Below are 25,543 nucleotides of genomic sequence, written 5' to 3'. Positions count from 1 at the left end.
ATGCTGCAGAAATGTTTGGTACCCTTCCCCAGATCTGTGCCTCGACACAATCCTGTCTCGGAGCTCTACGGACAATTCCTTCGACCTCATGGCTTGGTTTTTGCTCTGACATGCACTGTCAACTGTGGACCTTACATAGACAGGTGTGTGCCTTTCCAAATCATGTCCAATCAATTGAATTTACCACAGGTGGACTCCAATCAAGTTGTAGAAAGATCTCAAGGATGATCAATGGAAACAGGATGCACCTGAGCTCAATTTCGAGTCTCATAGCAAAGGGTCTGAATACTTAAGTCAATAAGGTATTTCTGTTTTAGATATTTAATAAATGTGCACAAAATTCTAAAAACCGTTTTTCGCTTTGTCATTATGGGGTATTGTGTGTAGATTACTGAGGAATTGTATTTATTTAATCCATTTTAGAATAAGGCTGTAACGTAACAAAATGTGGAAAAAGTCTAGGGGTCTGAATACTTTCCGAATGCACTGTACATTAATATTAATCTACATGACATTAAAGAGAGCCATTTTGATGCATTGTTATGAGTGGATGTTCTGCCATGGATGTCTGTCTCAGAGTTACTTTGAGGCTGGAAAGGACACACTATGGGCCAATTTCCCAGGACACTGATTAAGCCTAGTCCTAGACCAAAAAGCACTTTCAACAGAAATTCTCCGGTGTGCTTTTTTTAGTCCAGAATTAGGCTTAATCTGTGTCCAGAAAACTGGCCCTATAGAAGGGGTCCTGTAGCTATGGTATCGTAAATTCAGCATGTGGATCACTCAGATCTTTTTTTATTTTCATATTATGATGGCTGGAAGAGGAGGACGGACAGGCCCCAAATGGAAAGCCAGAGCTACTCAGCCCTGGGGAAAACCTCTGGCAACCTGACTAGACTAGGCAATCGCTAGTGCACCAAGAGAAGCTATAAACCCAACTCACAGGTGTAGCCACAGTCTGATATGCACTTAGAAGGAAACCCTTTGTAGCTCTGAACTTCACTGCCCTCCAGTGCATGTACTTCTGAAAGGCCTCCAATGTATTATTCCAAAAAATAACATGTACAGGGATGTACAAGGAGAGACATTTCTATGCCTTCAATACATGTTTTTTATACTGGCATCATCTGTATACTGGCATCATATGTATGAACACAAGACATTTGCCAGGAGGACAGATCTATCTATTGTAATTGCTGATTGACAGGCTGATATGGTTGCTATAAAACAGGGGTTCTAAACGTTTTTCAGCTCGAGGCCAAAATGAGAAATTGCAATCCTCCCATGACTCAAATCGTCCTCCAACTTAAGAAGAAATTGTATACGATTATGGATGTATTCTCATAACTCACGACCGACCTCTCACGTGCCCAGGGCCCACTTTGGGTCCAACCCATAGTTTAAGAAACCCTGCTCTAAAGTATCCCTCATAGACAATCATGTCCTGAAACCCGTTGAATGCCGAGATATGGCATGCCTCTTAATTATTTTAAGATAATATTTGAATTTTGGTGAATTTTGTATTCTAGATTTTTATAATATAGTTATATATTCTATTTTTATTATTTGTAAGCCTTTTGTTTACATTACTAAACTCAAAGGAAATGTAATTAGGAAATTCTTCTGTAAAGGTTTATCACTCATGTTAATCTCTTGAGGAGCCATTTACTGCATCAGTGGCTAAAGCAGCGTTGACTTCAGTTGTATTATGTATGATGGCAGTCTACGCTTATATAGATACATAAATAAACACCGGCCATCTTAGAAACCGTTCATTTACCTCTTGTAACTTTTGTAACATGTAATGACAACATCTTCATTCCCATTACCTACTCCTGAAACAAAAAGGAAGGAGTTGATTGGCTACCTTGCTGCTGCCATCATTCCAGCAGGCATCATCTTCCTGGAGCCGTAGAATCTCTTTCCCATCACAGCTGCCATGGCTCCTGATGTGACTGTGTGATACAGGGGATATTACTCAATACAGTAGGCCTACTGTAAAACCAATTATCATGAGTAGCTAGAAGTCAGTAGTGATCAAGAGAGGTCTGGGCGATGAGACGTATGCATGCACACTTGGTTAGGGTGTCTAAATGGGACAGAAACTGTACCATAACCGAGGAATACATTCATAAAACACTGAGGGACAACACCACAGGTTTACTAACCTAGAGACACCCAAATATTTTCAGGATCTTGCGATATCTGGTAGGCACCAACCCCAGCTAGGTCCCCTAAGAGAAGACCTGCAGCCAAGGAGGGAACGCTGCCTGGAGACACCAAAAGACCTACAGGAGAGAGTGGAAACCGAGCTACCAGTTCATTGTCACACACATATACCAACCAGTTCATTGTCACAAGACTGGAAATATGATGCAATCCATTTGACTCAAAAGCAATTTACTCTGTTCAATTGGGTTAACACGATGGCACAATAATAAACGTATGTGCTTTGACATAGCCCATCACTCCTCCGGATGCAATGAGTGCTGCATATCCATATCCAAACGAATCAGTCATTCAAGAATATGTAACGAATGAAAGAGAGGGAATGTTAGGCTACTATCGCCATTCGCTACACACCCACTGCAGAACGACTGGCACATGGCGATGATACACATGTAGCAAGTCATGAATTGACTACATATTGGGAGAGTTCTCCCACGATGTGCCTGTTAAATATGTTAGAAAGCTACAACAAACATTTTACATTTACATTTTAGTCATTTAGCAGACGCTCTTATCCAGAGCGACTTACAGTTAGCGAGTGCATACATTATTTTCTTTATTTCTTTCATACTGGCCCCACGTGGGAATCGAACCCACAACCCTGGCGTTGCAAACGCCATGCTCTACCAACTGAGCTACATCCCTGCCGGCCATTCCCTCCCCTACCCTGGACGACGCTTGGCCAATTGTGCGCCGCCCCATGGGTCTCCCGGTCGCGGCCGGCTACGACAGAGCCTGGCCAACTGCTAAGCTGGGGTGTATTGATTACGCCGATTCTGTTGTGAGTTAGTTGACACCCAGACTCACTACATGACCAAAAGTCATATCTCATTCCAAATTCATGGGTATTAATATGGAGTTGTTCCCCCCCTTTGCTGATATAACAGCCTCCACTCTTCTGGGAAGGCTTTCCACTAGATGTTTGAACATTGCTGTGGGGACTTTCTTCCATTCAGCCACAAGAGCATTAGTGAGGTCGGGCACTGATGTTGGCCGATTAGGCCTGGCTCGCAGTCGGCGTTCCAATTCATCCCAAATTCATCCCAAACTGCCAGATGGCGAAGTGTGATTGATCACTCCAGAGAACGCGTTTCCACTGCTCCAGAGTCCACTGGCGAGCTTTACAACACTCCAGCTGACGCTTGGCATTGCGCATGGTGATCTTAGGCTTGTGTGCAGCTGCTCGGCCATGGAAACTCGGTAGTGAGTGTTGCAACTGAGGACAGGCGATTTTTATGTGCTTCAGCACTCAGTGGTCCTGTTCTGTGAACTTGTGTGGCCTACCACTTCGCGGCTGAGCCACTGTTGCTTCTAGATGTTTCCACTTCACAATAAGAGCACTTACAGTTGACCGGGACAGTTCTAGCTGTGCAGAAATTTGACTAACTGACTTGTTGAAAAGGTGGCATCCTTTGAAGGTGCCATGTTGAAAGTCATTGAGCTCTTCAGTAAGGCCATTCTACTTCCAATGTTTGTCTATGGCTGATTGCATGGCTGTGTGCTCAATTTTATACACCTCTCTGCAATGGGTGTGGCTGAAATAGCCGAATCCACTAATTTGAAGGGGTGTCCACATACACTATATATACATAAGTATGTTTGAGTCGCATCATAACACATTGTACCTGGCGTCGACGAGGATGGCGGCCTCACGACTAGCTCTTAGGAAACTTTGTGGTATTTTGTTTTTTTATGTATTATTTTTTACATTATTAGCTCAGAAAGTGTTTTGTATCATTACATACAGCCGGGAAAAACTATTGGATATCAGAGCGGCGGTAACCCAGCATTACGACCAGGAATACGACTTTCCCGAAGCAGATCCTTTGTTTGCTCTCCCCAGGGCAATTGAACTGTTTCTAGCGGCTGACCCAAAACATCGCCGGTGCAGGAGAGGCACTCGGAGCGGCCTGCTGGTTCGACTTAGGATGCGCGCACACCACCCACCGCTTCCAAGTATACTACTCGCTAATGTTCAGTCTCTGGTTAACAAGCTCGACGAGCTCCGGGCAAGGATTTATTTCCAGAGAGACATCAAGGCCTGTAACATACTTTGTTTCACAGAAACATGGCTCTCTGGGGATATTCTGTCGAAATCGGTCCAGCCAGATGGGTTCTCAGTTCATCGCACAGACAGGAATAAATAACTCTCCGGGAAGCGGAGGTGTGTGTTTCATGATTAACGACTCATGGTGTAATTGTAGTAACATACAGGAACTCAAGTCCTTCTGTTCACCCGACCTAGAATACCTCACAATCAAATGCCGACCGTATTATCTCTCAAGATAATTTTCTTCGGTTATAGTCACGGCCGTGTATATCACCCCTCAAGCCGATACCACGACGGCCCTCAAAGAACTTCACTGGACTTTATGCAGACTGGAAACCACATATCCTGAGGCTGCATTTATTGTAGCCGGGGATTTTAACAAAGCAAATTTGAGGACTAGGCTGCCGAAGTTCTATCAACATATCGACTGTTGTACTCGCGCTGCTAAAATCCTCGACCATTGTTATTCGAACTTCCGGGCTGGTTATAAGGCCCTCCTCCGCTCTCCTTTCGGCAAATCTGACCATGACTCCATTTTGCTCCTCCCTTCCTAAAGGCAGAAACTCAAACAGGAAGTACCCGTGCTAAGGACTATTCAACGCTGGTCTGACCAATCGGAATCCACACTCCAAGGTTATTTTTATCACGCGGACTGGGATATGTTCCGGGTAGCTTGCGAAAATAATTTTGATGAATACACTGAAACGGTGACTGAGTTTATCAGGAAGTGTATAGGTGATGTTTTGCCAACTGTGACTATTAAAACCTACCCTAACCAGAAACCGTGGATAGACGGCAGCATTCGTGCAAAAAAAAAAGCGCGAACCACCGCATTCAACCATGGCATGGTGACTGGGAATATGGCAGAATACAAACAGTGTAGCTACTCACTCCGCAAGGCAATTAAACTGGCAAAACATCAGTATAGAGACAAAGTGGAGTCACAATTCAATGGCTCAGACACAAGACGTATGTGGCAGGGTCTACAGACAATCACAGACTACAAAAGGAAAACCAGCCACGTCGCCGACACCGACGTCTCGCTTCCAGACAAGCTAAACACCTTCTTCGCCCGCTTTGAGGATAACACAGTGCCACCGACGAGGCCCACTACCAAGGACTGTGGCCTCTCCTTCTCCATGGCCGACGTGAGTAAGACATTTAAGTATGTTAACCCCCGCAAGGCTGCCGGCCCAGACGGCATCCCTAGCCGCGTCCTCAGAGCATGCGCAGACCAGGTTGCTGGTGTGTTTACAGACATATTCAATCTCTCCCTTTCCCAGTCTGCTGTTCCCACATGCTTCAAGATGGCCACCATTGTTCCTGTACCCAAGAAAGCAAAGGTAACTGAACTAAATGACTATCGCCCCGTAGCACTCACCTCTGTCATCATGAAGTGCTTTGAGAGACTAGTCAAGGATCATATCACCTCTACCTTACCTGTCACCCTAGACCAACTTCAATTTGCTTACCGCCCCAATAGATCCACAGACGATGCAATCGCCATCACACTGCACACTGCCCTATCCCATCTGGACAAGAGGAATACCTATGTAAGAATGCTGTTCATTGACTATAGCTCAGCATTCAACACCATAGTACCCTCCAAGCTCATCATTAAGCTCGAGGCCCTGGGTCTGAACCCCGCCCCCTGTGCAACTGGGTCCTGGACTTCCTGACAGGCCGCCCCCAGGTGGTGAAAGGTAGGAAACAACATCTCCACTTCGCTGATCCTCAACACTGGGGCCCCACAAGGGTGTGTGCTCAGCCCCCTCCTGTACTCCCTGTTCACCCATGACTGCGTGGCCAAGCACGCCCCCAACTCAATCATCAAGTTTGCAGACGACACAACAGTAGTAGGCTTGATTACCAACAATGACGAGACCGCCTACATGGAGGAGGTGAGGGCTCTGGGAGTGTGGTGCCAGGAAAATAACCTCTCACTCAACTTCAACAAAACAAAGGAGATGATTGTGGACTTCAGGAAACAGCAGAGGGTGCACCCCCCTATCCACATCGACAGGACCGCAGTGGAGAAGGTGGAAAGCTTCAAGTTCCTTGGCGTACACGTCACTGACAAACTGAAATGGTCCACCCACGCAGACAGTGTGGCGAAGAAGACGCAACAGAGCCTCTTCAACCTCAGGAGCCTGAAGAAATGTGTCTTGGCACCTAAAACCCTCACAAACTTTTACAGATGCACAATTGAGAGCATCCTGTCGGGCTGTATCACCGCCTGGTACGGCAACTGCACCGCCTGCAACCGCAGGGCTCTCCAGATGGTGGTGTGGTCTGCCAAACGCATTACCGGGGGCAAACTACCCGCACTCCAAGACACCTACAGCACCCCATGTCACAGGAAGGCCAAAAAGATCATCAAGGACATCAACCACCCGAGCCACTGCCTGTTCACCCCGCTATCACCCCAGAAGGCAAGGTCAGTATAGGTGCATCAAAGCTGGGACCGAGAGAATGAAAAACAGCTTCTATCTCAAGGCCATCAGACTGTTAAATAGCCATCACTAGCACATTAGAGGCTGCTGCTGCCTATTGAAATCACTGGCCACTTTAAGAAATGGAACACTAATCACTTTAATAATATTTACATATCTTGCACTACTCATCTCATATGTATATACTGTATTCTATTCTATAATATTCTACTGTATCTTAGTGCATGCCGCTCTGTCATTGCTTGTCCATATATGTATATATTCTTAAATTCCATTCCTTACTAGATTTGTGTGTATAGGGTATATGTTGTGAAATTGTTAGATATTACTTGTTAGATATTACTGGTCCTCTGTAGCTCAGCTGGTAGAGCACGGCGCTTGTAACGCCAAGGTAGTGGGTTCGATCCCCGGGACCACCCATACACAAAAATGTATGCACGCATGACTGTAAGTCGCTTTGGATAAAAGCGTCTGCTAAATGGCATATTATTATTATTATTATTTACTGCACTGTCAGAGCTAGAAGCACAAGCATTTCGCTACACCCGCAACAACATCTGCTAAACACATGTATGTGACAAATCAAATTTGATTTGATTTGATCAGGGACAATTTTAGCATTTTAGCTTACCCTAAGCCTTTTCCTAACCTTAACCTAATTATTTTAACCTGCCACATTCATTCTCCTAACCTTCCACATTCATTCTCCTAACCTGTTACGAAAAGTAACTTCTGCTAGTCAAAACCGGCAGACCTGCCCTGAGAACAGTCTTGGTTTCCACTAATGCATACAGCTTGCAAAACCTCCTTTTACTCCAAAGGGAAAATGTTTTGCAACTAAAACAAGAGTTTCTGTTGGACAAATTCAGGTAGGTTCTGTTTCATTTGCTTCTGTTTTGTTCTTAAACGGTAAACGGTTTCCCTTGCAAGACATAATGAATACACCCCTGTTCTCTTGGATACAATGTAGCTTGCCAGAAGATACCAACCCTACCGTTAAGCTTGTTTACACTGAGCTGCAATGTGGTCAGAACGCAATCATGGTTACATTAAGACACTGTTGAGCCGGCGCAAGATATGGGTCAGAAAACGTACCTCAATGCAGGGATGGGATATACTACTGTACACAATTTTACCTTTATCCACACTGCTCCATCAACAAGACTGAAATACTGCTAGTTTTCCGGAAAACTGCCCTTTTTATCCTCATGCTAGCTAGCAGTAGCCACCTCAACCATTATGTAATGGCAGTGTCAGCCAATCAGCTCCTTTGTTGTTCAACACCACATGCCATTCCATAATAACTACTGTGGCTAATGCTAGCTAGCATGAGGACGAAAAGTGCAGTTTTCCTAGAAAACTATCAGTATTTCAAACTTATCGATGCAGCAGTGCGGATAAAGGTACATTTTGGAGTACAGTGGCATATCCCATCCCTGCATTGAGGTACATTTTCCAACTCATCTCATGCAGTCTCCACAGTGTCTTATTGTAACCATGATTGCGTTCAAGACCCCAGTGCAGCTCAGTGTAAACAAGCGTAACGGTAGGGTCATTATCTTCTGGCAACAATGTAGCCTGTCCCAGCTGAATTCCTCAGTTGAACACTATGGTTAATTGCCCTGATGTTGCTACAATGTTTCCCATTTTAAAATAGATAATATATTTGATTTTCTTCAGTACATTGTAATGTGTCGGTTGGGTAACAAGTTAGATAGTAAGGCAATCCCACAAGAGTGCAAGTCAGAGCGCAACATAGCCTGCCTAGCAGTTTATGGCCTCATATCTCATGTACCCCCAATTATTATATTTTCCAAAGTGACATCCTTTCATTTTTAAGTGTTTCTGAAACCAACAGGTAGAGTGAACCTAGTGCACATAGAGTAAAATGGTGTTGGCACTGACCCTGGAACTGACCCTGTATATAGCTACTGACCTTGGAACTGTCCCTGTGTATAGCTACTGACCCTGGGACTGTCCCTGTATATAGCTACTGACCCTGGAACTGTCCCTGTGTATAGCTACTGACCCTGGAACTGTCCCTGTATATAGCTACTGACCCTGGAACTGTCCCTGTGTATAGCTACTGACCCTAGAACTGTCCCTGTGTATAGCCCTGGAAAAGAGCTTGCAAGTAAGGCATTTCACTGTACTTGTGCATGTGACAATTAAACTTGAAACTTATAAAGCTGCATTTACACAGGCAGCCCAATTCTGAGAATTTTCCCACTAATTGGTCTATTGACCAATCACATCAGATCTTTTCACATCAGCTATTTTTCAGAGTTGATCTGATTGTTCAAAAGACCAATTAGTGAGAAAAAAATACATAATAATTTGGCTGCCTGTGTAAACACAGACTTACAGGTTTCATGTTTCAATGTGCTGAATAGCAGTCATGCTGTATCCTTCTTCTTAGGCTGACCTCTGACAATGGCTTGGCATTTATAGTTTCCAATTTGTACCAGATAAGATTCAGCTTGGGATAAAACTAAGCTTGACAAAATGTTACAATAAATATTTCAAATATCAGCCTACATTAGATCCTATTCATTACCCAAATGAAACATTTCTCATCTTATGATCATGCCCATTCACACAAAATACGTTGTTTTAGAATGATATCTTGTGAGGTAAAGCAGAAAAGAAGCCTATAACGGTGCACTTTTCGTAGATGTGGGAAGGTTTTTAAGAGCCATGTTACTAACGCTCTGAGAAACACCTCGACTGCTAAAGATACCATTGAAGATGGCTCTAACGACGATCTTAACGCTACCAAGGCTCTGGGAAAACGAGGCCTTGGTCAATCGACTACAGTAGGCCTACAGCCAAGTGGGAAATCGTTTTAGTTTGCATTGGAAATGGAATCCCTTTAAATTGTATGATTTCTGCCTAAAGATGGCGCAAGAGGATCAATTAAGGTATATGCCTGCCGATGTCTGTGTTCAGATTGTATCTGTCTGGCATCCACAAATGGCAACACTGGGCCAAATCTGAGATTATTATCATTATGAAGGGTTTTAGGATGAGACGAAATGGTACATTAAAAACAATATGTGTTTAATTCGAGTATAGGGAATAATTAAAGCGTATTCTTGATATAAAGGTAATTTTGGCGTATAGCCTATTTCATTAAACAAAATTATCATTGCAGTGAAGTGCTCTGCACTGACCTGCTAGGCTTTGGGCGTACTATTTCTTACTGGAATGCCCTTTGCACACAATACATTCGGTTTCAAATACAGTTGAATTGGAAACTCTTTGGCTTTCTGCAGTGCTCTTCTTTCTCTTAGCGCTTGATGGCGCCAGACAACAATTTGTTCTTCTGGAGATCGTCATTTGAAAAAAAATATTGTTTCATCACTTGAAATTCATAGGGTAAGTACACCACTGTAACTACAGAATTCATAACATTATGTGAGAGGCCTCTCCATAGATTTGCTTGGTTAAATTTGAAGCACATGAGTGCAGGAATATAATATTGGCTAATTCTGTGTAAATTGTTTTACTCCTTATTTATAGTGCTTCAAACCATTTGATTCTTATTTAGCTATAAGGCATAGTATTTCATACCTTCTCACTTGTTCGATAATGAATAAAGTTATGCGCCAAGGTTTGGGTAAATAATAATTACGCACTAAATAAGAATTAACTTCGAGGATGGATGCGTTTCTCTAACATTCTATGACATGTCATGTTGTGAAGTAGATTATTTCTTTAGAATAAAACTCTTCATTCAGTAAACATCTGAAATACTACTACTACTGATGATGATAAATATGATAATACATTTTTGTTGTTATTGGCAAGAGGCATTACATGCGCATTACCCTTGCTAAATTGTGAGATATATCAATCCCCAAAAAGTGCAACCAGTCGTTTCAGTATCGTTGCCTATTAAGCATCTTGCACGGTTTTGTGGTGCTTAACGGAAATTGTGCCGGGGGCAAGTGATAGGGGTGCTAGCGGTTGAAACCAAACCCTTAGACTAACAGGTTGGATATTAACATGGAAACGTATCCTGTCCAGAACTCATACAACACACCTGCAGCGCTCCTGTGCACAGTATTCCAGTACACCTTGCTGCTCTGAACTATGTTTTAGATTGTTCTATTTAATCTGTATTCCTGCCTGTACTTCTATTATTCTCAAATCGATTGTCTTTGAAGTCAAACATTGAGGGAATGTCATTTAAAATAGTGCATTTTAAATTGTGTGACTGTCTATTTCAAACTGAGCTGTGTTTTCTTAGGAAAAGTATGCTCAGAAGTAAAGGCCTGTTGTTTAAGTATGCTATATAGGCCTAGCTTAAAATTCACTGTTGAATTTGACATGGCATAATTGTTATTATGGTTTATTTATCATATTTATATCAGCTAAATAACATACCATTGCTCGAGCCATATATCTTTCCATTCTGCAATTGACAGTGCAATGCCAACATGTTGTTGACCGCAACAAGGATAGATAGAGTCGACATGTGTTCGGTTAGAACTTGAAAGAAAATACGTTCGTTATCAACTCCGCGCGCGCACGTGTTGTTCTTTTTTTTGTGTGCCTGGTGGAGATGAGTTCATTAATTTTTATCCCGAGGAGTCTACATAAGTATGTATTAGAAATAAACAGATGATAAATAAACCATGACCCCAATGCACGTAAGGGAATCTGGTAGATTGTGTATAAGTAATGATGTTACAGTAAGCATCAGATTTTATCCTAGTTAAATTTTTTAGGTGAATATATATTTTACAACCAACTGACAGAGCCAACGTATTGACATGTTGTAATTCAATAAGATATAGATTTTTCATTTAGTTTAGTATTTTACATCTAGAAATTGTCAAAATGCCATGCAAATTATATTGTTGACCTCGCTGAGTAGGCCTATCCACAACAGTTAGCCCATATTAAAAAGTTGCTGTTGTACCCTTTTCTTCCATATGTTCAAGGCAGTGAGACCCAAATGGAAATTCACGAAAGACCATTACCTCTATTTCAGGTAGGTTTACACACCCGGTCCATTGCGCATGCGCCCCCAGGTGGCTCACACGGTTTTTATGGCCAGGTGAGGTGATCTCGTTCACCACAGGTTAAAGCTAAAAGTGGCTTAGGGACCGAAGGCTCAATGACATTACACGACGTGCGAGCTACCATATCCGGACAGATTGAAGAAAAAATGATGTCAATAATTGGCCAAATGGGGGATTGGCAGGTATGTGTTGTTTATTTCAAGACAAACGTATTATTGAATGTGTAGCATACTTCAGGAGTTTCGGCTAATATGTCGAATTTATGGCCACAATTGGGAAATGCATTGCCATAAACGTTTCCTTGTAGAATTAGTAGCACTATCTTTAGCCTAAATATTAATAAAGTTATATTCTATAGGCCTAGTTTAAATTATTTTCACTTGTACAGTGTTAGTTTTCCTCAAACGTTAATAATGTTTCCATTTACGCCTGATTAACAATACTGTGTTGGCTGTTGTGCTAACTTTGGGAAAGTAGGTTTAACATGATGCATTGTACGTAGGCTATACCACTCAAGCAATTTAAGAATATAGAAAACCGTCCCTTATAAAGAAGTAAATAATAGCCTATATGGAATGTGTGAACAGTAAACATCTATTTGAAAGCACCGTGCTCACACATTAAGTTTCGCTTTGCTTTGGGGGGTTTTAAAGTGTGAAAACAAAATCTATCAACATAGCACAGTCTTACATAAGATTCTCCAACTTTTCATTATATATGTTTAATTCGACTCTGGGATGGTAAGTTACGTATACTAAAATCATAGCTCGCCTAGGAGTTGTGGTTCTTGTCATCTCAAAGTTCGAAACAAATCTATCCGATCGATGTATTACTGTGTAGATGAATGTTGGCCTAATGCAATGGGTTTTAAAATAATAATTTAATGTAGATTTTAAAACAGAACGTTCTAACGCGGTGAAACTGGGGTCGGTAACACAAGCCATGGCGAGATTGAGCATTTAGGTTTCACTCTCCAAAGGAACACCGCCTCTAAAAGCAACACCGCAGCACACAGACACACACATACACATCCTACGATTTCTAAGGCACTTTTACCTAGACGATAGTTGTCATTGTGAGCTAGTTTCATGGGCCCTCTCTCTAATAACAACTGGTTGTAAAGGTACCCCACCAAAAATGGTAATCTGGAGTTGGCGACCTGGTTCTTGACCCGAAACCCTTGGTGCTCGACTTCGCCGGCGACGGGCATGAGCCCAAATACTTTAGACCTTCATTCACATTAAACAGGCTGTTTTGTTGTGTTAATTATTTACATTCCAAAAACGGCGCTCTTCCATGTCGTCAATGGAGCTGTATACCTACTTTAGAGTGGTCCCTCTTTTGCATGACAGTGACAGAATAGCTTCTCATGGTCTCAATAGGTCTAAAACAACAGTTTACGAAAATCAGGTATTAAGAGAATAGTAGACAGAGAGTATTTGGCATAGTGTGGCACGCTCTTCAGGACAAGTTGAAGATACAGAGAGACCGATCATACCATATGTTAGGCTATGTCTGTGTGAGATGATGGAACTTGTTTTTATGAGGTTGTTTTATAAAACATTTTCTTATGAAACAACACCTGTTAAAAAGGAATATGCACGAAAAATGAAGCATATTAATATAAGATATAACATGTATTATCCAATTATTTGTTTGATAATAGCCATCATAATGAACGTTGACACCTCTGCCTGGGTGCGGGGTGTGTTGTTGCCTTTGTCATATTTAATGCTTACAAAATGTACGCTCAGTTCGTGCTGTATATGATGAATGTGGGAGAAGTAAATACATGTGAAGTCTCGCTCCAGTTTTACCTGTGTTGTCCATTGGTGTTGGGCAAATGGGCACCAAGCGGCTGTTGATATGCTAATGAGGGAATGCGAATGTTAGTACAGTGGTGCGCGAGCCTTTTACTTCCACCATTAGAGGGAGATCTCAGAGCGCAGACAGACAAGTTGACCTAAAACAGTTTGAGCTAGAGCACAATTCACTGTGTAAAACAAGGAAAGGCGCTCTCAATACCCACCACAACCCATGAAAATGCTTTGGAAATTAACTGACAATATAAAATATGAAGATTACGAGGTAAGAGGCTCATATTTTATTTATTGCAGTTTTCATGTCATTAATGGCGTACTGTTTTATTTGTATTTTGTCAAAATCTCTGATTGTTTTGGCAGTTGTCTGGAAACATATTTAATTCAAGAATACAAAGATGCATACTGGTTTATTTCATATGTTCGATATGTTTCTATTTTGATACGGACTCATTATAGTTTTTAATGTGTAAAAATATACATTTTACAGTTTCAATATTTATAGTGCAAATATTGTAATAATAATCATCATCGTCATCATAACAGTCATATTAATAGTAATAATCATACATTTTCACAGCAAGCAAGTAGAGTAATACATGTCAAACCCGAAGCACAGGCAATAACAGAGACACATATGTTTATATAATTTAAAACGAAATTGTGTAAAATAGGACTCATCAAAAATCATTGCTGAACAATATGTTAAATGTAGGCCTACATAGAATGTAAGAGAATGTACTTAGGGAGACATACTCAACATGCATTAGCTGACTGTCATCGAAAAGGTATGTTTAAAATAATGTGTTTACATTTATAAAACATTATGGGATGCCTATCCCTAATATTCTTATGAAATAAGTCGTGCATTTCGAGCCCTTAGCTTGTGCACAGGCTGAGTGATTGTTTTTATAGCATACACAGAAAGTTGAACAGTCATATCAGGGAGTTGTTTAGGAGTGGTGCAGCCAGTTGAACATGTTTTGCCCGGGTCTGGAGAAGGAATAAAGGCACGTCAAGAGCAGGGAAGAAACGCTGGGCTTGTGGGCTTCTCTGCACGTGTTTGAATTTGTGATTCTCTCAAACAAGTTAAATTTAAGGGTAACGTACCTGTTTCTGTTAATAGAAATCAATGTTAACTACACCGTGTTTTCATAATGGATACTCTTTCGCTGATTTGACAAAACGGTCGCGTACAAATAGGTTAGTAGGGGAAGTGGATTTCATAAGCGTGCGAGGTGCGTTATCCGTATGAAAACTTTGGAATATATTTGCTCCGAGTTAAAGTTAGCTCGGCTGGCGTAGTTTGAAGTCGAATAACCGAGGATTCATTCATTGGAGATATTCGGGAAGGGCCATGGAACGAGAGGCGTCGGAATCTAAAGTGGAAAACAAAGGGACAGGGCGAGCAGACAACCGCCCTCTGAACAGTAGAAATGTGCCAGCCGAGATGCCCTCAGCGTTTGCTGGATTTTCACACGAATCAGAGGTGCACATTGTTTCTTTCCATGAGTCTTCCTCTCTCTCTGGTCACCCCTTCATTCTGTCTTTCTTTCACTTTTGCTTGCCCTCGAACCTTTAAACCCCCCCCCCCCTCTCTGATTCGTCAGATGCAAGAGAATGTCCCTCTTTTTGTCTCCCGCTCTCTCTCTCCTCCTCACTCACTCCCTCTTTCTCTCCTCGTCTCTGATTAGATATACTGATTCCTCATTCAATGGACGTCATTTAGTGCAGACTCTGCCTCGAGTTGGTTCCTTGTTCACGCTCGATTTCCGACCATTCTACCCTTATTAAGAATTCGTGTAGCCTAATATTAATAGTCATGAATATCTGCTATTAGGAGTCCAAGGGAAGAAGCAGCTCTTTGCTAATAGAGCTCAAGCGAAGGAACAGCAGTGATAGAGCCAGAAGACGGAACAGGGACACAATAAACTTTAAACGTAAATCCGCAAGACCAAACACTGCATTTTAGAATCGAATGAAAGGCAGTGGGAATTTAACCAAATTCTAATGGATTATCGTTCTTCGGTGGTGCTTATCTGAACATTGGGCTCCGTGATCTTTCAATAGTGTTGTTGCTGGCTTTATTTTGTTTGCTCGTACATTTTCCTTGTTTTGTCGTTTTATTCAGAAAATTATATTTTGAATCGCTCGAAAATCGTCGCAGATGTTAGTGCACAGTTTTTCCGCGATGGTAAGTTGGACTCCTTGGCAAAGACTGTGATAGGCCTATACTTCGTGCAGCATTCAGACTCCGATTATTGAATTTTTTTATCAAATCGTTTTGCTAAGATATCATACAGACAATTTAAGCAACAACAAAAAAAAGGATGCAACATTGCTCTCACATTTTATTTCAGTATCGAAATATTCCAACTGTAGGCCTATTCATATTTTTTTTTTCGAAAACCATCAAATACGAATGTATTATTGGCCTACAGTAATTATCAATGTTATTATTGCTATCTTTAGTATTACTGTCATTATTATTAGGCTAGTATTGCTCCGTTCAACAGGGAACTGATTTAATTCAATAGTGCCCATAGTTGATTTTATTTCAACCAACGAATTTGGATACACATGCAATAGGCCTAATGGTAGTTGACAGTCCATAAAAGTCCCCGTGAAAACGGGTAAAATGGAGGGTTGGTGTATAGGTTTAATTTCTCCGATTCCTTTTTCCTGCAGGATCGTCACGACGGTACCAGCAATGGGACTGCCAGGCTACCTCAGCTGGGAGGCGTGGGCCAGTCTCCGTATAGCGCCCCTCCGCTCTCCCATACCCCAAACTCCGACTTCCAACCACCATACTTCCCCCCGCCGTACCAGCCCATCTACTCCCAGTCTCAGGACCCCTACTCGCACGTCAACGACCCCTACTCCCTCAACTCCCTGCACGCTCAGCCGCAGCCACAGCACCCTGGCTGGCCGGGTCAGAGGCAGAGTCAGGAAAGCAGTTTGCTTCACCAGCACCGCGGCTTGCCCCATCAGCTCTGTAGGGAGTACCGGAGAGAAGTGCTCCTGCCGTCGGGCCACGGAATCGATACGGGACTCTCAGATTCTATCCCAATCCATGGAATACCTCACTCTTTAGAAGATGTTCAGGTAATTCAGCATTATTTGGTAATTATATTATTATTACTATTACATTATTACTATCACATTATTGTTATTATAATCATAATAATTGTTATTATTATTATTTTATAATTATTATTTTGAAATTATTATTACACGCGTAGACTTCTATTATAGTTTGCTGCTCTAAATTGGCAGCTCTGTATTAAATGTTACGGCCTACATTTTATGACTCAATTTTATAAATGCAGAAATAGCAAAAGATTATGTCCATAATTGAATTTAATTGACAGATGCCTTTTTATATGAATGTATCAACAGCAATTTGATTTTACAAACGACTTTCGAGTCAAACATGTTATACAAGCCTACTTGCATGGATTATTCAGTCTATATTCTCTAGCTGTGTTTGCACGTTATTTGCCTTATTGGGGATAATTTGTTGACCCCCTCCCTCCACTGAAAATATGCATAGTGTTATAAACAACACTTACCCTAAACAAACAGATCAAAACTGCAGCTCTGAGGACTATAATTTGATCTCAAACCCCTCTCACAAAATGGATGATGTACCACGGTTGTTGATTCATATTCCCTGTCATTTTTTGACTTGATTCTGGATATCCTCCCTTCATCTTTAATTTAATTGTGCTCATTGAAAATACTCACTCAAGCCCGAATACGAGCGGGGTCTGTGAGCAATAATACAATAGTCCACTCGGGAGTTTGGCAGATGCAGGCGCACTAACTGAGCACCATGTTTTAGATGAAGTTCCATCGCTCAGCAGATAATACGAAGACATCGAATAAGTAAAGGAAGCGTTTTGTTTTTTTCGAAAACAAAGGCCTAATCTCCAATTAGCGTGCACTGTGTGTAACACCACCGTTATTCATAATACAATTAATAGTTATTCGTAAGTAGCCAGTCTGTGGATGGAACGAGGTCACGATTATAGGGTGACAGAGCTTCGTTGTTTAATCTGGTGTGCACCACGCACGCTGCCCAACAGCTATAGACAATATCCCTCCCCTTTATTGAAAATAATAACAGGTAGCCTATAGGCCACCCATATTGTCTGATTGTGGGCTACAAGCCAGCCTTTTACAAACAGCATGACATGTAAGATTAATTCCATTGTATTCTTTATTAAATAGTGTTTGTGCATGTGTGTGTTGCAGCATATTGAGGATCAAGGAATTCACATCCCAGATCAGACTGTAATTAAAAAAGGTAAGCAATTTCCTTCGAGATGCCATGCATGTTTGCACAAGCTGCACACCACACCACTCTGCTCCGGAGCTCCGTGCGGTAGCTAGGGCTTCACTGAAGTGAATTCATGTGCAGTGTTTTTTATTACCTGAGCTCGAGTGCATCAAACTAACTGCACATTTTTTAATCGATGAAGGCCAATGTCAGCGTTTCAAAGTAGTGAGATGAGAATATGTCCTATATAGGCTATGCTGTATCCTATCGTTGTTATTGTGTTGCATCTTTTTCGCTCGATATCGTTTATAGTCATATAGGCAACCCACCGGGTAAAACTGGCTGAATCAACGCTGTTTACACGTCATTTCAACCAAAACAAATCTATGCGATGATGTCAACGTGGAAAACTGATTGGATTTGAAAATAAGTTAACCTGAATCCAATGACATTTTATGTTGATTTCACGTTGAATTCACGTTAGATGACAACGCAACCAAATGTTGAACTGACGTCTGTGTCCAGTGAGCAGTTCTCTTTGCACTGCAGGAGCAAATCTAAAATGGCAGTTGTTAATGCCGTATGTATTAAGTATCAGGATGATACAAGGATTCCCACGGGGGGCCAGTATGAAAAATGTTTGCACTCACTAACTGTAAGTCGCTCTGGATAAGAGCGTCTGCTAAAATGACTAAAATGTAGAAAAAATACCAGATCCTGCATGAAGGTGGAAAAAATCTTAGCCTGCAAAAATAGGCAAGGTCTCTAAACCATTTATAGAGTCCCATTCCATCAGTGTTTTACATAGCTGTGGTTGTTTATTGAATAATGCGTTCAGTGTTGCATTATATAGATGGGCCTAGCATAATTGCGTGTGAATTCAATTGTTTTCTCCTATACTATATGACCATTTCGGGCGTGTGAGGCCTACTTCATGGTCAGGTTGAATGTTACTCCTCTCGCCATGTGGAGTCTTTTGTCAAGTCAAATTAGATGCGCTGGGGATGAATCTTGAGAGATGCTCTTTCCGCATCAGCATGATAATTGGCTCTTATATTAGTAATCTCAAGAGTTCGTTTAGCTCCTATTGTCTCTATTAATCTCCCGTGAGCTCTTAATGTCACAAGTGATCTATCCAAAAGCGCTAGTCCCTTTGTCTCCGGTTACTGCACACAAAACGGTAACCCTTGCAAAGTGAAATCACACGCGCGACTGTATTTTTTGGGGGACCATGGATATTTGAAAATCAGCTTCTCTCAGCGTGATGTGTGTGTATTGTACTATTGCAACATAGAGTGTGCGCGAGTCTTCAAAAATGTGTCATGTTTCAGAGGTCAAATTTTATAGATAGCCTACCCTAAACAAATATTGAGTCTATAGGCCTATAACAAGGCCTGCAATACGATACAATTGTTTTTAGCAATGGCTAACCCTTTGTGCAGAGGCCTAATAACACCAATGAGAAAACAATACATATATTATTATTAGGCCTGTTAATATAAGGTGTTATTATATTCGTGTGAATAGTATCATTATTATTTGGCCTGTCATAGCCTACTCTATACCCATTGTTTAAATGATGTGTAAGCCTCTACACCCACAATGCGTTTGATATGAATCTCATATGGTTAAGGGTCTACACTGAATGAGATTCACTGAACTTGGTCTTTGTGTTCCCTAGGTCCAGTTTCTTTATCCAAGAACAACAATGTCTCCGCCATTGGGATAAATAAAGACGGTCTTTTTGGCGGTGTGGTAAACCCCAACGAAGTGTTCTGCTCTGTTCCGGGTCGCCTGTCTCTGCTCAGCTCCACATCAAAGTACAAGGTCACGGTGGCGGAAGTGCAGAGACGACTTTCGCCGCCTGAGTGCCTCAACGCGTCACTGCTGGGCGGGGTACTGAGAAGGTGAGCCGGACTTTAATGTCTCTCCTCATTTTTTATCCCAGGAATAATTAAAATCGACCAAGCGTGACACCTGCATTTAAAACAGGCCAGACGACAGACTGTTAAATTCCGTATTAACTTTATGCACGCACTGAATTTGTTTTCTCGCAATGTATAGCCCACAAATTAATGTAGGCCTCTTGGCCCTACCCTCAATCCTATAACACTTGTTAAAGCACATCACATAGGCCTACACCAAAAGTAAACCACTGTAATGTTCGGTCTATTGATTCCAAGCTAGACGCAAAGCCAGTATTTTGGGTGTACATTGTGTATTTACTCAAATAAAGCAGTGACAGTGAGTTGACAATGCATAGCCTATATCCACACACAAATAGGCCTATAGACACCGATATATAGTTACAGAAGCTTATGGAAGAAACAAATGGCATTGTTATTTTTTTAAACAAGATAGCTATCTCTTTGATTAAATAATATGATTAATAACATGAATATTCATTCAACTATTTTTGGATCAGATATTGTGTCCAATGAGGGTTGAAAAAAAATGAAACATGCCATTTTATAAATTAGCCTATTCATACAAACTATTTTTTTTTTCTTGTCACAGAGCCAAGTCTAAGAACGGCGGAAGGTCCCTCAGAGAGAAATTGGATAAAATCGGATTAAATCTACCTGCAGGTAGACGCAAGGCCGCAAACGTTACCCTGCTGACGTCACTAGTCGAAGGTAAGTTGCATTGTAAATTTTCTGAATTCCGGTTCCGGCGATAGCAGGTGCTTTGAACGGTTTCAGGGGGAACATTCGAAATCAGTACATCCGTGTAATTTGGGCAGACTTTGCCTTGCAAACAAATAATGCATGAAGGATACCTGTGTATTTTTGAGCGAGAGGATGATGGTAATGATTCTAGAGGCTTTACGCAACATTGACCTGTGTATTTAGCCTACCTGTGTGCAATCTTCTCTTTGTAAAAGTGCATGGGCCTAAGGCTACCACACTCTGAGGTAGGAGTCGGTTAGCCTGGCTGGCCTAGTTTGTGCCAGATGAATTAGGCTCGTTGTTGACGCCGGGTTATGGGCATTTGCTTAATTATTGTCTAGCGGGAGTGCGGAGCTGTTTCACCTCTGGCAAAAGTGGATCGATTGATTTATTATATTGATTTATTATAGTGGCTTGTTGTCATGAACGTTGTTATAAGGCGTTTATTATTATTATTCTAGTACTAGTAGGCTAGTAGTAATAATAATAGTAGGCCTAGGATACTGCTACTGATATTAGTCACTATTATTTACACTGGCCTCGTTCCTTCTTTGTCATGGAAGTGGAACGGACCTATGGAGGAACTATATGTTGTGAGCCTATTAAATAATATAAATTAGTCAATTATGGTGTACTGTGAGGATGCCATTGCTATTGAATAAATCAAGTTTGCTTGCAAAGTTGAACCGTATTATTCAGTGCGGTGGTATTTGGTGAGCTGTGGGTTTTAAAGGTGAAAGCCTGGGATGGTTCATTGGTTCCTGTTAATCATTACAGCCGAAGAGTGAATGCAATATTCATTGTGCTTCATTGAAATGTGGTAATGTATGGTAATGAGGCTGAACAAATGTATGATTCTTTGGGGGGGGGGGGGGGGGGGGGGGGGTGAAGGTGCTCGGTTATTTAGTGAAGAGACTATGCTTTTTTCCGAAGTGCTGTTATTGTTTATGATCCGCTCCATTTTATGGAAACGACAAATGAGTTTACTGGGCTTGAGCTTTGACGCTAATTGGCGGGCATGCGTTCTTCTGGAGTTGAGGTTTATGTCAGGAAGCCCCGCAGTAAAAACCCAACTGTTTCAGGAAATTCAAACCAAAATCAACAGAAAAGCCAGACCTCAATGGAATGAACCTATAATTCTCAAAGCTAAAGTATGTAGGAGCGAGATTTACGTATATAGCCTTTTAAAATTGCTTTCCTATTTTGCATTATCTGCTGGACTTTCAATAATGTTTAGAGATGGCTAATGAATGACATGGTGTTATGCATGACGATCTTTATGACATTTTGAATTGTTTCCCTGATATTTAACTCTTCTCACAAAATGACGTATGGGGCCTGACTTGTATTAATAACATTTAATTTTGTTCCATAATGTGATAGAAGGAATGCTACAGGTTCTATATAGCCTTCTGCTTTAGACATTGATACGAAGAGAAGGCCTTCTCTTTGGCCGAGGACGTTCATTAGATGAATCATGTGTTAAGTGGAAGTGTTAATTGGTCTATATTTGATGTCACCATTTCAGAGCAATATATTATACACTCAAACCATTCTTTCCTCCTCAGGCGAAGCGGTGCATCTTGCCAGAGATTTTGGTTACGTGTGCGAGACTGAGTTTCCAGCCAAGGCAGTAGCTGAATATACAAACCGTCAGCATTCCGACCCAAACGAACAAGTCCAAAGAAAAAACATGTTATTGGCAACGAAGTAAGTGTTATGTTATCACATTTCGTATGTCCCCAAAAAATGTTTTCAAGTCATTCTCATGTTTACATCGACAGTGTTTGCAAACACAAACTCAAATGGATGGTCGTGGTAGATTTTTTTGTAGGCTTTTGTATAGATTTCACATGGATTTCTAGTGTTACATTTATGGCCTTGCTATTTGGGTTACATTGTAGTATTTTTTCCCCACTAATTAAATGCGACACGTTACAACTGGCCCAACAAATTATTGGATACAAATGTATCGACTAATGTCAAATTATTTTAACTTCTAATGCGCGGGATGAGTCATCACGTGACGTTATGCACGCGATAAAATGCTCAGTGAACAAACACTTTTTGAATTCGACCCTGTCAACTAATATTTTACTGAATTTTAAATCCCAACTGTTTTTTTCATTCGATTCATGCCAAACATTTTTGCAATGGTGCGTAAGCATAGAATAAAACACGTGGACGAATAGGCCCTATATTAGCCTATCCAAGCTGGAGTGTACTGTCATCAAATCAAATCACATTTTATTGGCCACATGCGCCGAATACAACAGGTGCAGACATTACAGTGAAATGCTTACTTACAAGCCCTTAGCCAACAATGCATTTATTTTAAATAAAAAATTAGAATAAAACAACCAAAAAGTGTTGAGAAAAAAAGAGCAGAAGTAAAATAAAATAACAGTAGGGAGGCTATATATACAGGGGGGTACCGGTGCAGAGTCAATGTGCGGGGGCACCGGCTAGTTGAGGTAGTTGAAGTAATATGTACATGTGGGTAGAGTTAAAGTGACTATGCATAAATAATTAACAGTAGCAGCTGCGTAAAAAGATGGGGTGGGTGGGGGGGGGGGGGGGGGGGGGGCAGTGCAAATAGTCCGGGTAGCCATGATTAGCTGTTCAGGAGTCATTGGTGGGTCGATTGAGCGGGCCTCATCCACACGCAACCATTGTGTTTGCTGTGATTGGGATTGCATTGACACATAGCTGGTTCAACTCCAACATAACCTTTCCCCACTGCATTAAAACATTTCGACACTATAGTAGGCCTATCACACTATAGCCTATAGCCTATGTCACTTTGAGCAAATATGCCATAGGCCACACTAATGCTGTGCTACCAACTATATAAATTATATAAATTAATAGGATTTTTGGCCACCTCTCGTATCCCGAATTAATATTAGGGGCAGACTGGCATTATTATTGTAATTAACACATATATTGTCTCCCCTTTTAGGCAAATCTGCAAAGAGTTCACAGACCTGCTTTCCCAGGACCGTACGCCCTTGGGGAATTCTCGACCACAACCTATTCTTGAGCCAGGGATTCAGAGTTGCTTGACCCATTTCAGTCTAATTTCTCACGGATTCGGGACCCCGGCCATGTGCGCGGCCCTCACCGCTCTCCAGAACTATCTGACGGAGGCGATTAAAGCCATGGACAAAATGTACCTGAACAGTCACTCAGACAGCGGAACTAAAGGAGGAGACAAAGACGAGAAGCACAGAAAGTGATTCTCACCTGAAAGCCCAATATAAATATTATAAATACATATAGATACTATTGATCAAGTAAACGTGCCACTTCCTGATCTCGCGATGATTTTACATGTATGTTTTTACTACCATTCAACTTTGGATTTTCGGGAAGCGACGTGCAAGATGCCCACAATAATTAATGAGAGAGAAAAAAAATTTGAAAGGCGCAAAGGAACCGCTCCAGAGAGAGAAAGGTCTCTGCCACATGGAGGACTTTTTATGTAGGCCTGCTCCCTCTTTTTATGAGCTGCAACGGACTGAAATCCAGTGACCATTATATCTCAATTTATGATTGTAGCCATATGACAAAAAGAAGCTAAAAGAGGATGAATTCCTATCAGTATTGTGAATAATATTCTTGGAAAAATCCACAGTTACATGTCATGACTTCAGTTGCAGACTCTCACTCCAAGCGACCAACTTGAACTTTGTATTTCAACACGATTCACGGTTATATAAGGGAATCTGTGTTCATGTATGTATATATTGATTTATGTGTAATTTAATGGGAATTGTAAATATGGTGCGTCTGTTGAAACTTCTTTTTTATTTATCTGTTGCCTCCTGTTTTAGTGGGTTTAAATATTCGGTTAGTTCTTCATGTGGTTTTACGGTTCTTAGAAAACAGAAGTTTGGGGTATTTTTCTCTCTGGGATATTTCAATTCAGCCCTCTTGTAGCATGTTGAGGCGACATTGAAGCAAGTGAACAAATGTAATAGAAATAAACCATCATTTCTCTCCATCATCCTTATTCCATTCCGTTCTTTTTGTTGTTGTTGAAAAGAGCATTCGCGATATCCTGATGAGAACTATTTTGTGTTTCTACTTCCTTGTTTTTACACAATACTTTATGTGTTGTGCCAATCAGAATACGTCTCACCTCTTGTTCTTCCCTTGAAGCACCATAAAAGCAATAAATGGATATTGTCTTTAGAATTATTTTTTTTATGTTCGAAGTAATTCCAAACATTTGGGACCACCTGATATCTTGTACGTCCAAATCGGAGGCGGTTTTAGCTGTATTGCATAGACCTCTGCTGGCAATAGTTCCCACGTCTGTCAATGTATTATAGTCCTTTGTTGCCCAGAAAAAAATAAATATTTGATACGCTTCATGTCGATTTGTATTCATATCTTTTAATTTTTTTATTCAGTGGTTGATATACGCCCGGGTGTATTTTCGTTCTTGGCAGTTTTTTAAAATTCAGCACGGTTACAGTAATTGAGTTTAACTGTCCCCTGACAATTGCTCCTTGCAATAAGCAGCTGAACCCATTGTTTCCCTCAAGTAGGCAATAGTAAGTAAAAAAAAAAAAAATATATATATATATATATATATATATATATACTTTCAACTCATAGTTCATAGCACAGGATCATTCAAAACCGCAGCAGAGCTTTTTACCGTGCCAAATGACACAGAAAACAATGAATACATTGGTGTTTGATGTGTGTGTGAAGCGCCAGCCCTCAAGCGAAACCGTTCTTTAAAATCAGTGAGATTTACACGGCTGTGTTGAAGGCTATTACACCTACCACTCTGTTTTTGTGTGTTTTTTTTAAAGACGTGCATCAAATATTGTTTTATTACTAGCCTGTCTGTAATTATTGGTGTTGTTTGACAGCATTCAGTTGGAATAAAACTTATTTCAACTGCATTAAGTTAATTGATATGACAAATAAGTCGGAATGTGGATATCTCTTATATTTGGTCACATCTCCACGGTATAGCCATAGGCTTCGTTT

General features: G+C 41.1%; 1 protein-coding gene and 1 pseudogene across 10 annotated transcripts in view; both read left to right on the top strand.

Annotated features, from left to right (window-relative positions):
- The window catches only part of LOC311109251 (serine/threonine-protein kinase MAK-like), a 28,804-nt pseudogene extending 27,892 nt beyond the window's left edge, over positions 1–912 (top strand). Inside the window, exon 16 of the transcript in view lies at positions 788–912. The product of the transcript in view is annotated as a serine/threonine-protein kinase MAK-like (transcript). The remainder of the gene's footprint in view (positions 1–787) is intronic.
- A 10,907-nt stretch (positions 913–11,819) lies between these two features.
- Positions 11,820–25,101, top strand: LOC311108876 (transcription factor AP-2-alpha-like; the record flags this gene model as incomplete). Of its 9 annotated transcripts, XM_084151666.1 has the most annotated exons (8): positions 13,800–13,850; positions 15,750–15,776; positions 16,271–16,687; positions 17,840–17,891; positions 19,546–19,771; positions 20,382–20,500; positions 22,102–22,243; positions 23,496–25,101. In XM_084151666.1, 8 exons carry the CDS (start codon positions 13,800–13,802, stop codon positions 23,770–23,772), a joined length of 1,311 nt encoding a protein of 436 aa, XP_084007792.1. In that variant the 3' UTR covers positions 23,773–25,101. The 9 variants fall into 9 exon arrangements, with proteins under 9 accessions (XP_084007787.1, XP_084007786.1, XP_084007789.1 ...); XM_084151661.1 differs by lacking the exons at positions 13,800–13,850; positions 15,750–15,776 and adding an exon at positions 11,820–11,944; XM_084151660.1 differs by lacking the exons at positions 13,800–13,850; positions 15,750–15,776 and adding an exon at positions 11,820–11,944 and having other exon boundaries at positions 16,271–16,705.
- Positions 25,102–25,543: the final 442 nt, after the last annotated feature.

The sequence above is a fragment of the Coregonus lavaretus genome (genome assembly GCF_964263955.1).
Source record: "Coregonus lavaretus genome assembly, chromosome: 34".
Taxonomy (NCBI): Eukaryota; Metazoa; Chordata; class Actinopteri; order Salmoniformes; family Salmonidae; genus Coregonus; species Coregonus lavaretus.
The sequence above is the reverse complement of the archived record's forward strand: the minus strand, read 5'-3'. Positions and strand labels throughout refer to the sequence as shown.